Source organism: Equus asinus, chromosome 19 (genome assembly GCF_041296235.1).
Source record: "Equus asinus isolate D_3611 breed Donkey chromosome 19, EquAss-T2T_v2, whole genome shotgun sequence".
NCBI lineage: Eukaryota > Metazoa > Chordata > Mammalia > Perissodactyla > Equidae > Equus > Equus asinus.
Window position 1 is genome coordinate 1,211,090 of NC_091808.1, and position 12,111 is coordinate 1,223,200.

General features: G+C 43.0%; 1 protein-coding gene across 8 annotated transcripts in view; it reads right to left on the reverse strand.

Moving 5' to 3' along the window:
- Positions 1-12,111, reverse strand: part of FARP2 (FERM, ARH/RhoGEF and pleckstrin domain protein 2) — a 109,310-nt gene that overhangs the window by 38,591 nt on the left and 58,608 nt on the right. For all 8 annotated transcript variants that reach the window (XM_044751501.2, XM_044751500.2, XM_044751498.2 and 5 more), the window contains 5 exons: positions 9,034-9,181; positions 4,184-4,279; positions 1,976-2,139; positions 1,573-1,641; positions 987-1,044 (listed from right to left, as the gene is read on the reverse strand). In XM_044751501.2, coding sequence (XP_044607436.2) covers positions 987-1,044; positions 1,573-1,641; positions 1,976-2,139; positions 4,184-4,279; positions 9,034-9,181 — 535 coding nt within the window. The remainder of the gene's footprint in view (positions 1-986; positions 1,045-1,572; positions 1,642-1,975; positions 2,140-4,183; positions 4,280-9,033; positions 9,182-12,111) is intronic.

The window sequence follows — 12,111 nt, forward strand, 5'->3', positions numbered from 1 at the left end:
GTTTTCCTGACAACAAAAAGCAGTATGTGTCCACTGTAATAAAAAATTGCCTAGAATCATCCTCCAGCCTTTTATCTCTGTACATCTATTTGTCTTTTTAAATCAAAATGAGGATCGGGGCCAGCCCTGTTGCCTAATGGTTAAGTTCAGTGTGACTCACTTCAGTGGCCCAGGATCAGTTCTCAAGCATGTACCTAGACCACTTGTCAGTGGCAACCCACAGAGAAAATATAGTAAGACTGGCACGCGTGTTAGCTCAGGGTGAATCTTCCTCAGCAAAAAGAGGAAGATTGGCAACAGATGTTAGCTCAGGGCCAATCTTCCTCAGCAAACAACAACAAAAACAAAAAAATGAGGATATTACACAGGCTGCTTTGCAACCTGCTAGTTTCACTTAGTAATAAATTTTTAATGTGTCTCTGGTCAAGCACTATTCTCCTAAAACAAGATTTTTAATGGTTTTCAAGTAGTCCATCATATGGACACACTGAACACTCCTGCTGAATCACCCAGCAGAGACAGTGCTTTTCAGGATTTCTGTGTCACAGATGACACTGTGACGTGCATCTGAATGCACAGACTTCTCTTTACTTTAGACTCTTTTTTTTTTTTTTTTAAAGATTTTATTTTTTCCTTTTTCTCCCCAAAGCCCCACGGTACATAGTTGTGTATTCTTCGTTGTGGGTTCTTCTAGTTGTGGCATGTGGGACGCTGCCTCAGCGTGGTCTGATGAGCAGTGCCATGTCCGCGCCCAGGATTCGAACCAACGAAATACTGGGCCGCCTGCAGCGGAGTGCGCGAACCTAACCACTCGGCAACGGGGCCAGCCCCTACTTTAGACTCTTTTCTGCAAACAGGGACCCAAGACTAGAATTGCTGCGTAAATGACACAACTAATTTTAAGACTCTTGTTACAACATTGCCAGATTATTTTCCAGAGGGTGCAGGTGATTAATATTGTGTATGTTTTAACAGGAAAGACTAACCTGCCTTGGCAAGTCCGCAGTCAGAGCACGGATAGACAGCCGAGTCTTGCTGTGTCTCCTGCAAACAGAGAACAAGCATGAGCCACCAAGCCTTCCTGTGCTGAGACCTGTTTCTGAAGCGGCATGTGCTGTGCCCATGAGCAAACCCACATACATGTGGCTAAGACTCTGATAACACGCCAGAAGGATCTAACTAGAAATGAGCAGGGTCACAGAAAACAGGAATTCAAATCAAACACAGCTGTCCCACAAGGGGGACAATCCTCCCCTACACTGAAGGAAAAGTTCCACATGTAAAGAAACAAAATGGATTTCGAGATTCTAAGTTTATCATACTATGTATAAAACATTATATATAAACTAAGCTATGCAGACTGGAGATTAAAAAGTAGTATCTGTGTCCATAGACAATAACTGCGTAACGATATTACAAATTCACTATCTTTACAAAAATAAAAAACAGAACGCAAGCGTAAAAAGACATGTTTATGTACTTGAAATAACTTTTATTCAAATAAAGGTTAAAAATATTTAAAGTATTAATTTTAAAAGCATGCACTTACACCATAAAGACCACAGAGCTTACCTTTCATATGGAATCCTCTTCATCCCACCATCTTTGACATAATCTGCTAGCTGTTTCTGAGTTCTCCCACTGTGAACAGAGGTTCACATTTTAAAGAAGAAAGTCAACAGTAATTCACAGCATTACTTTTCACAAAGGCAAAGACTTGCCCATCCTTTCTCATAAATTTACATACACATCTTAAAGCCGTGCTTTGTAATAAGCATAACCGATACTCTAAATACAGTTTTTATTGTCTATTTCTTCCACTATTTATTCAATACGCTTTCTCTAGTTTTACAATAGCTGCATTCTGTATGTAATTCTCTGAAACGTTTTCCAACGTTCTTTTCTTGACTAGGGATATCTACATTCTCAGTTCTACAAACCAGCCAGAGCCCCGCCTGCTGCGTGGCGCACCCACCTGTATCTGAAGGAGGAGCCCCTGCTGAAGAAGACAGCTTTTGCTTTTGGCTTAGGTTGATCAAAAAGTCTGAAGAAGGTATGATACTCCACACAAATCTTCCAGAAGTTCTTACATTCGTCTCTACTACCCAACAAGAATTCCAGGGTGTCCTGGTAAGGTCCCTAGAAACAAAATACAAAAGTTCAAGTAATTAACTCGAGAATAAAATTTAGGAAGCAGTTCAGACAATAGGCTATTTCAAAATTCAAAATTAGGAAGATATTTTTTCTGAAAATTGTATATAAAGACTTCTGCTTCCTTTTCCATTGAAGAGCAGAAAACACATTCATTGCAGAAATATCAGAAAACAGGCAGTCATCTGCAATGACACAACTGCTAACATTCGGAAGTACACCTTTGTAATCTTTTCCCACCTGGCCAACGATGGCATCTTTCCACACCAGTCAACGAATTTATGTGTTAGTACTGAACCATTTTGCTGTGGGTTTTTTGAGGGGTGTGTTTTGGATGTCCAGGGTATGAGTTTTTCAGGCTCACAAACATCACCATGAAGAAACTATTGCATTATTGCTCATGGTCAATCCTTAGCATAAATTCCTAAAAATGTCATACTGAGCTCAAGAACAATGCACATTTGAACCTTGATCTACACTTACCAAATTACTTTCAGAAAGACTTTAATACTTGGACTCCTATGTTTAGTCTTAAAAATCTAAGTGCTTAGGGATATACAATCTAACTTGGCCACATGCAGACACAGACACAGCTCTGAGTGTCGTGCCACTCTAGTTAATGCCAAGTGTGGACAGACACAGCTCTGACCGTCGTGCCACTTCAGTTAACAGTTGCTTGGATATACTGGGCAGCGATTCTCTTCCTTCTCTATCTTCTCAGAATAATCTCCAGAGACATTTTTTACTTACAGAGAAAAAAGCAGCCTTTTACTTGTATTTTGTATATGTTTTTGGCATTCCTTATACTTTCCTTTCATTTATTTGAATAATAAACAAGCCATCCTTTCACACCTTCTCCCAAAAGTAAACATACTCACAGAGAGCACGTGAACCTGCTGTTTGAGAAAAGCCCTTGCTAATCAAGTGCCTTTTAAAAGCTTAGGTAAAGACTTTCTTCTAGATTGGTCCAGGGCTCTAAATCTGCTGCTACTCAAAGTGTGTCTAAGCTGACATAGCCTCTTAAGCTTCAACCCCATGGTGGCTCAGCTAATCTACTTTCTTTCTTTCTTTTTTTTTTGGTGAGGAAGATTGTCCCTGAGCTAACATCTGTTGCCAATCTTGTTCTTTTCTGCTTGAGGAAGATTGTCCTTGACCTAACATCTGTGCCAATCTTCCTCTATTTTTGCATGTGGGATGCCAGCACAGCATGGCTTGATGAGCAATGTGTAGATCTGTGCCCAGATCTAAACCTGCAAACCCTGGGCTGCTGAAGAGGAGCATGTGAACCCACCTACTATGCCACTGGGCTGGCCCTACTAATCTCCTTTTTATTTCCTAACTTCCTTTGTACATTGGAAATGTAGCAATTTGAACATCTTTGAATAGTTTGAAGTACTGGATTTTTTTCCAACTATCAGATAGTACAGATCTTTACTTTTTTCCATTTTTACTCATTTCAGTAAATTCATACGTAATTATTACTCTATTTACTGACAATTTCTAAAGGAAGGAATATTTATTTTCTGAAAATCAAGACTTCTTCAATTAGAGCTATTTATGGGTCAATTTCTGAATCAAAGATACATGAGAACACGGGGAACGCCTTGGTTCCCTCTGGACAGAGGCTCTAACACCAGTGTGCTGTAGGGCTTCAGGCTCCAGTGAACCACTCTGTGTTTCAGCTTCATGACCTGGAGCACAAAGAGGCTGCAATAAATCAGCATTCTCAGCAGCCATTGGGAGCTTGTGAGACGTGCACATGCTCAAGCTCACCCCAGACCTGCTGAATCTGAAACCTGGGGTGGGACCCAGCGATCATGGTGGAACCAGCCCCCCCAGGGATGCTGCTGCACCCTCAAGGTGAGATCTGCTGGGCAGAAGACCCAAAAGCCCTTCCTGACCCAATCCTGCATTCTGCCCTTAAACTCCTGTGTGTATTACGCCAAAATGATTTACAAAGTAATTAAAAATCCCAATATTCTAGCAGAATAAATTCTCTTATAATTTAAAAGGTGCTCAAAATAATACTTACATGGACCTCTGGGTGGAGTTTGACAAGAAACCTTTTCCTCTTGAAGCTGAGTTTACGAACCCTGGACCAGTTGAAAGTGTTAATTTTGGTGGTGCTCTGAAATTCAAGAGATGGACACTTAGTAACACATTTGTCAGACAGATAGACACATACGCACATACACTTTGTCAAGAAACAGAGAATATTTAAGTTATATCCTTGCCAGATAATGCACCAACCCACTTGATGTTTTACAATTATATCTGGAATGACTCTGAATTAAAATGGCAATACTAAACATACTAATCTATCTGTTTTAGAAACATAACTTGATTTCTTTATTTTTAGTGAGGAAGATTTGCTCTGAGCTAACATCTGTTGCCAATCTTCCTCTTTTTTTCCTGGAGAAAGATTCGCCCTGAGCTAACATCTGTGCCAGTCTTCCTCTATTTTGTATGTGGGATGCCACCACAGCATGGCTTGACAAGTGGTGTAGGTCTGTGCCTGGGGTCCAAAACTGCACACCCGGGCTACTGAAGCTGAGTGTGCCGGACTTCACCACTAGGCCATGGGGCCAGCCCAGATAACTTGATTTCTTTGATAAAGCTTTATTATAAACTATTTTTTATCAATGTTAACGTTAAACATTTTTTTGAAGCCCACATCTGCAAAGAGGGTGGCTGGGAAGGGGCAATGGTGGTGGCCAGGCAGGGCTGGGAGCAGAGTTGGGTTTCTCACTGAAGGACAAAAGGAAAGCTAGAATGCATCCTGGGGTTCTGGACTGGAAGTGAAGCTAATGAGGTAAATTCTTGATACCCCAAAAAGCAATGGGCATTATCTAGTACATGGATCTTGCTTTCTAAATACTACTCTTCACTAAAAAGACTAGGGATCTTTGGTATTCTAGGGCAAAGCAGGCAAAGTACAAAATGAACCTGGAATATCTTGTTGTGTAAGACGGTACACAAATGCTCAAAAATGATGGGGTATGTCAAAAGGACACACGAGCCAGTTTGAAGGGATTCTCAACAGCCAAATGTGGAACAATTTAAAGATCAGCATAAATAATCACAACAACAGATTATTAAATATCAGATTATAACCCAGATTATTATAATTGGAACTATCATACAAATCCATGAGTCCACGGTGACATAAAGAAACTAAATGGGAGAAAACCCTTCCAGGAACACAAAGAAAGGAATTTAAAAAGCTGTCATTTGGTAACCATCAGAATAACCCAAGGAGGAGGTGAGTGGGATGAGGTATGGATATTTACGTCATCTCAAAAATAATTAAAGGATAAAACTGAGTAGAAGTAGAGAAGCTTGTCAAACACGATCTGACTAAGAGGTCAGTGTTGATACCGACAATGGGATGGATGGACACCATGGGCCTCGCAGGCTGCACCACCACTTCTGAGATTTACCCACCCAAGCAGCTTAGCCTGGGTTTCATCATCAGCCAGTACTGGACAAGCCCATATTATGGTCGTTCTAGAAAATGACCGGCCTGTAATCCTCCAAAACACGAAGGTCATGAGAATCCAGGAAAGAAGGAAGAAAGTCACAGACCGAGAGGCTAGAGAGACATAACAGCTGTGCACAGCGTTGGATCTTAGATTGGGACAACGGGTAAAATCTACACAGGGGTCTCGATGAAGGAGCTCTTTGTACTGTTCTTGTAACTTTTCTGTAAGCTTGAAATTGTTTCCTGGCATTTTCTATTTCACTCTTGACCATAATGACCATTTACTCTTTTCTGCAAAACCGAGATGGGGAACAGCAAGGTAAGGAATGTTTTCCCTTTAGAGATACCAAAAAAACCCTTCAGCCATACAAAGGAATGAGGCACCGGAACATGCTACAGCATGGATCAACTTTGAAAACAAGTGAAAGAAGCCAGGCACAAAGGGCCACATACTGTATAGTCCCATTTTATATGAACTGTGCAGAAGAAGGAAATGGAGAGAGACAGAAAGCAGATCAGTGGCTATCAGGCTCGGGGCAGGGGAGTGACTGCTAATGAGGAGGGGAGGGGAGATGATTAAAACGATCTGGAATTAGAAAGGGTGATGGTTCCACAATTCTGTGAATAGACTAAAAAGAATTGAATGCATACTTTAAAGTGGTGAATTTTACGGTATGTGAACTATATGTCAATTAAAAAAATTCCTGAGTTAAGAGATGTCCTCAAAGCCAAGATAAAATGCTAGGGTCTACATGAGAACTGACGCTCCCAAAATGCTGCCCAAACACTAAGTTACTCTACTTGCCACTCAAAGTAAAATATTGGAGGATCGTCAACTATGTTCTCAAAACAAACAAACAAACAAAACAAAACAAAACATCCCAAACACAAAACATCAAGAAAAGGAAACAAAGCGCTCACAACTGAACTCTCAACTCTAGACGTTGTTTATGTGCCCAGGGCAGAGGCTGAAAAAAGTCAACTTACTTGACTGTAAGACCTGAAACCTTAAAACTCCTGGAAGAAAATATAGGCAGTATGCTCTTTGACATCAGTCTTAGCAGTGTCTTTTCGAAAACCATGATTACTCAAGCAGGGGAAACAAAAGAAAAACATAAACAAATGGGACCATATCAGACTAAAAAGCTTCTGCACAACAAAGGAAACTGTCAACAAAATGAAAAGACAACCCACCAACTGTGAGAAAATATTTGCAAATCATATATCTGACAAGGGGTAAATCTCCACAATATCTAATGAACCCACACAACTGACCAACAAAAAAACAAACAACCTGATCAAAAAATGGGCAGAGGATATGAACAGACATGTTTCCAGAGAAGATACACCGACGGCCAACAGGCACATGAAAAGATGTTCAAAATCACTAATTATTAGGGAAATGTAAATCAAAATTACGAGATATCACCTCACACCCATCAGAATGGCTATAATTAACAAGACAAGAAATAACAAGTGTTGGAGACAATGTGGAGAAAAGGGAACCCTCATACACTGCTGGTGGGAATGCAAACTGGTGCAGCCACTATGGAAAACAGTATGGAGATTCCTCAAAAAATTAAAAATAGCAATACCATATGATCCAGCTATCCCACTACTGGGTATTTATCCAAAGAATATGAAATCAGCAATTCAAAGAGACTTATGCACCACTACATTCACTGTAGCATTACTCACAATAACCAAGATGTGGAAGCAACCCAAGTGCCCATCAATGGATGAATGGATAAAGATGTGGCATATGTATACAACGGAATACTACTCAGCCATAAAAAAAGACAAAATTGTGCCATTTGCAACAACATGGATGGGCCTCAAGGGTATTATGCTAAGTGAAATAAGTCAGACAGAGAAAGGCAAAACCATGATTTCACTCATGTAGAAGATAAACAGACAGACACATAGATAAGGAGAACAGATTAGTGGTTGCCAGAGGGGAAGGGAGTGGGGAAGGGTAAAAGGGGTAAAGGGGCACATGTGTATGGTGACGGATAAAAACTAGACTATTTGTGATGAACATGATGCAGTCTATCCAGAAGCTGAAATACAATAATGTACACCTGAAATTTACACAATGTTATAAGCTAATACAATGTCAATAAAAAAATTTTTAAAAAAAGTTGATGGTTTGCAAAAGAGGTGGAGAAAGTGCATGTCCTCCCAGGAAAGACCGACTGTTTCCAGCTGCTTGCTTGCCTTTCCACTTTCTCTCTGGTCAAAATAAAAAATTACTATATCCCAGGGTTTTAACCACTGTCACAAATCAAAAGAGATAAACAGAAAATCTGAGGACAATTCGAGCCTTCCTCTGCTGCACCCTCACCTTGACCTGACAGACTTTGAGACTCAGCACTTTTAAAGCAGAGCAGTTAGGGGGTCAGCCCCACGGCCTAGTGGTTAAGTTCAGCCCACCCTGCTTCAGTGGCTCGGGCCTGGTTCCTGGGCACAGACCTATACCACTCGTCAGTGGCCAAGCTGTGGTGGAGACCCATATACGAAATAGAGGAAGATTGGCACAGATGTTTGCTCAGCAAACAATCTTCGTCAGCAAAAACAAACACATGGAAAAACAAAGGTGCTGACAGTACAAAGACCCACTACTGCCAGTGATGGTGCCAGACTCCAAGTATGCAGCCTCCCACAACGCATCATGCTGAGCGGGCCTGTTCAGGATCACTACGTTCAACTCAAAGTGCAGTTTCACAGGGGCGAGTGGCTACGGAGCTCCCAGGAGGGGGCTCAGAGCAGAAGGTGGACACATTCAGTCTGGGTAACAGAGGACTTGGCCTCACCTACGGTCTCTGGAGATGCCAAGGGCCTGCTCTCCAGCAGTTGTTTCAGACTCTTCAATACCACAAACCCCAGGACATGTATACTTAACTACAAACAGAACTTAGAACTGGTTATGTAACTATTTGCCTCTCTTAACACCACTAACATAAAAACTCCACAAGACCATGCTGTTACCACAAGCAATGCCCTCTGATATTTTCCAGTCTCTTCTATCTCACGTTCTTAAATGACTACGGCCCACTGCAGAGACCTCAGAGTGCAGCAGGTCTGCCCTGAGGTGTGGAGCCTGCTCCACAGGGAAGAGCCAGAGTCTTGTTTTAAGGTTCTAAGGGGGCAGCCTTCGGCTCAACAGTAGAAGGAACAGGGGGATGTGACTGGGTGCTCTAGGGCAGCACTGGGCTCTGTGACAGCGAGGACAAGGGCAAGAAAGTTTCTTTACTGGGTGACAGGTTGGATCAGATGACATGCAAAGTTCCTCCTCCAAAGCCAAGACCTTACTCATCAGAACAAAAATTTACCAACATACAGTAAAGCAAACCCACCAAGCCACAGAACACCCCTGCTCTCTGCTCCCCGGCCCTCCCTACCTGGAACACGAGGACACCCATGTGGGAAACAGCCAGGTTAATCTTGGCCCCCTCCCTGTCAGAAGCCGTGTGAAACCTGATGCCGTACATTTCCAATTTTCGGGCAATTTCGAGCACCTGGAAATCCGACTCAGCAGGCGTCTGGCCCCTATAATAAAAGACAGCATGATCACAGCACTGGAAACAACTTCACTTCTGAAAGAGCCAGAACACATCACACATGTGATCAGGAAAACAGACCAGTGATGGAGGATCTGTGTTAGAGGGTAGACTGTTCACATATGTCCATTTGTCTGCAACAAATGCAACACACTGCACACACAGACAGAAGACTCTGTCCACTTCCTTCTATTCTGTAATCCATTTCCTAATGGGTAGGAGGTTTCTTTTGTACTCACAGATGCTCAGCCTTCTAATTTGTTCTTAACACTGACAAGGTAACATGCAAACATTATAATGCAGAGACAGACGATAAATAGATGAAATACCCATAAATAACAGTAGTATCTCATTAAACCCATTTCAACACTTTAAAAAACTATTTTTATAAGGTACAATTCTAACCATTAGAGTATACTTTTTTTGGGTAAAGACTGGCATCTGAGCTAACAACTGTTGACAATCTTCTTTTTTTCCCCTGCTTTTTCTCCTCAAATCCCCCCAGTACATAGTTGCATATTTTATTGTGGGTCCTTCCAGTTGCAGCATGTGGGACGCCGCCTCAGCGTGGCCTGATGAGTAGTGCCATGTCTGCGCCCAGGATTCAAAACCTGTGAAACTCTGGGCTGCCGAAGCAGAGAGCGCACACTTAACCACTTGGCCACGGGGCTGGGGCCAGAATATATTTTTATAAGAATGAAATTATGACATTGAATAAAAATATCCTCACCAACACAATTGGTTTTGCCCACATAAAGGGCTCCCACATGCAGTGTGTCTCTGAAGTCCTCAGTCTGCAGTCCTGCTACCAGGAAAGGAACCAGGCAGGCAGTGCTCCGACAGCGTGGGGAAGGTGATATTCAGATGGAGGCGCAGCTGGGCAAAGGCAAGAGTGCCCTCGTCAGGAGCACCCCACTCAAAGCCTGAACCCCACATGTGGGATTTTCCATCGACAACTTTTTAAAAAAATTTTTTTTTAAAGATTTTATTTTTCCTTTTTCTCTCCAAAGCCTCCCAGTACATATTGCATATTTTTAGTTGTGGGTCCTTCTAGTTGTGGCATGTGGGACGCCACCTCAGCATGGCTTCATGAGCGGTGCCATGTCCACGCCCAGGATCCAAATCAGTGAAACCCTGGGCCGTCGAAGCAGAGAGCGTGAACTTAACCACTCAGCCACGGGGCTAGCCCCATGACAACTTCTTTCTTTCTTCCTTCCACACGCCTGAGTTCAGCTCTTTGAGGACTCACACAACAGTTTGGTTATTCCATCCCTGGGATTTCCATTCTCTGACTAATTTGACACAGCCACCTGACTGTTAACTTACATGTTAATAAACCATCATCAACAAGAAGGAACACTTGGTCTGTGACACAAGTGCTTTCCACAAGGCCCTAATCTGGAAGACGTGCTTATGTGAAATGCTACCAGTGACACTGCCGCGGCTCTGGGCCTGGTACTGGGGAAAGGCTGGAAGAGTCCTGAGGCACACAGGAGAACTATGAATGTTAAGGGTGAGGCTGGTGAGGACTCAGAAAAAAAAGACGACAGCAGAGAGACCTCAGTCTTCTTAGAGAATATCTAAGCCATCATAACAGAATGTTGGTAGAAATATGGACGGTAAAGGTCATTCTGATGAGATCTCAGATGCAAATAAGGAATATGTTATTGGAAACCAGAGAAAAGGTCGTCTTCTTTATAAGGTGGCAAAAAATCTAGCTGGATTGTGTTCTCGTTCTAGTGTTTTGTGGAGGGCAGAACTTGCAGACAATGAAACTGGACGTTTAGCTGCAGAGATTTCTAAGCAGTGCTGAAGGTGCAGCTGGGTTTCTCCTGGTTGCTTATAGGAAAACACAAGAGGAGAGAAATGACTGAGAGATGGAATTGTTAAGCAAAAGGAAGCAGAATTTAAAGATTTGGAAAATCCTCAGCCTGTCCCCAAAATTGCAAAAAATGAGAACACTAAGGGTATGGCCAGCCGACTGTCCAATAGGGTGGTTAATATGGATCAGTCATCTCAACAGAAGTCAGGACAATGGAAGATGGACCCTGAATGCAGTTCAGATCAGGGCTGCCCCTCCCGTCTGGGCCAGAGTGCCTCTGCCTCTAAGGACAGGGCGGCCTGGAGCTGCAGTATGAGCCTACCTGGGAGAGCCCTGGCGTGGCGGGGGTGGGCCACTGCAGAGAGCTGCTGCAGGGCTGTCCCGCTGAGCTCTGGGGTGACACTGCTACCTCAGTGGGCGTGGGGGGCAGAGCATGAGCCAAACAGAACTATTCTTGAGACTTAAGTTGAGTGTCATTTGCTGTTAAGTCTGGGACTTGCTTGGGACCAGCACCTTTTCCTTCCTTCTCCCTCTTGGAATGGGCGTGCCCATCCTCTGCCTGTCCCATTACTGTATTTTGGAAGCACATTACTTGTCTGGTTTCTCTCATTCACAGCTGGGAGGGACTTCTGCTTCAGAATGAACCCTACCTGGAGTCTCACCTATACCTGATTTAGATGAGACTCTGGACTTTTGAGTTGATGTTGGAATGAGTTAAGACTTTGGGGTTGTTGGGCTGAAATAAACGTATCTCGCATGTGAGAAGGACATACATTTTGGAGGGATGGGGTGGAATGTTATGGACTGTTTGTGTCCCCCCAAAATTCATAGGCTGAAGCCTAACCCCCAATGTGATAGTATTAGGAGGTGGGGCCTTTGGGAGGTGACTGGGTGGAACCCCCACGAATGGGGTTAGTGTCCTCATAAAAGGGACCCCAGAGAGCTACCCCACTCCTTCTACCATGTGAGGACACAGCAAGAAGACAGCTGTCCATGAACCAAGACGTGGGCTCGCACCAGATCCAAACTGGCCGGTGCCTTGACCTTGGACTTTCCAGCCACCAGAATTGTGAGAAATAAATTTATTTTCCTTAGAG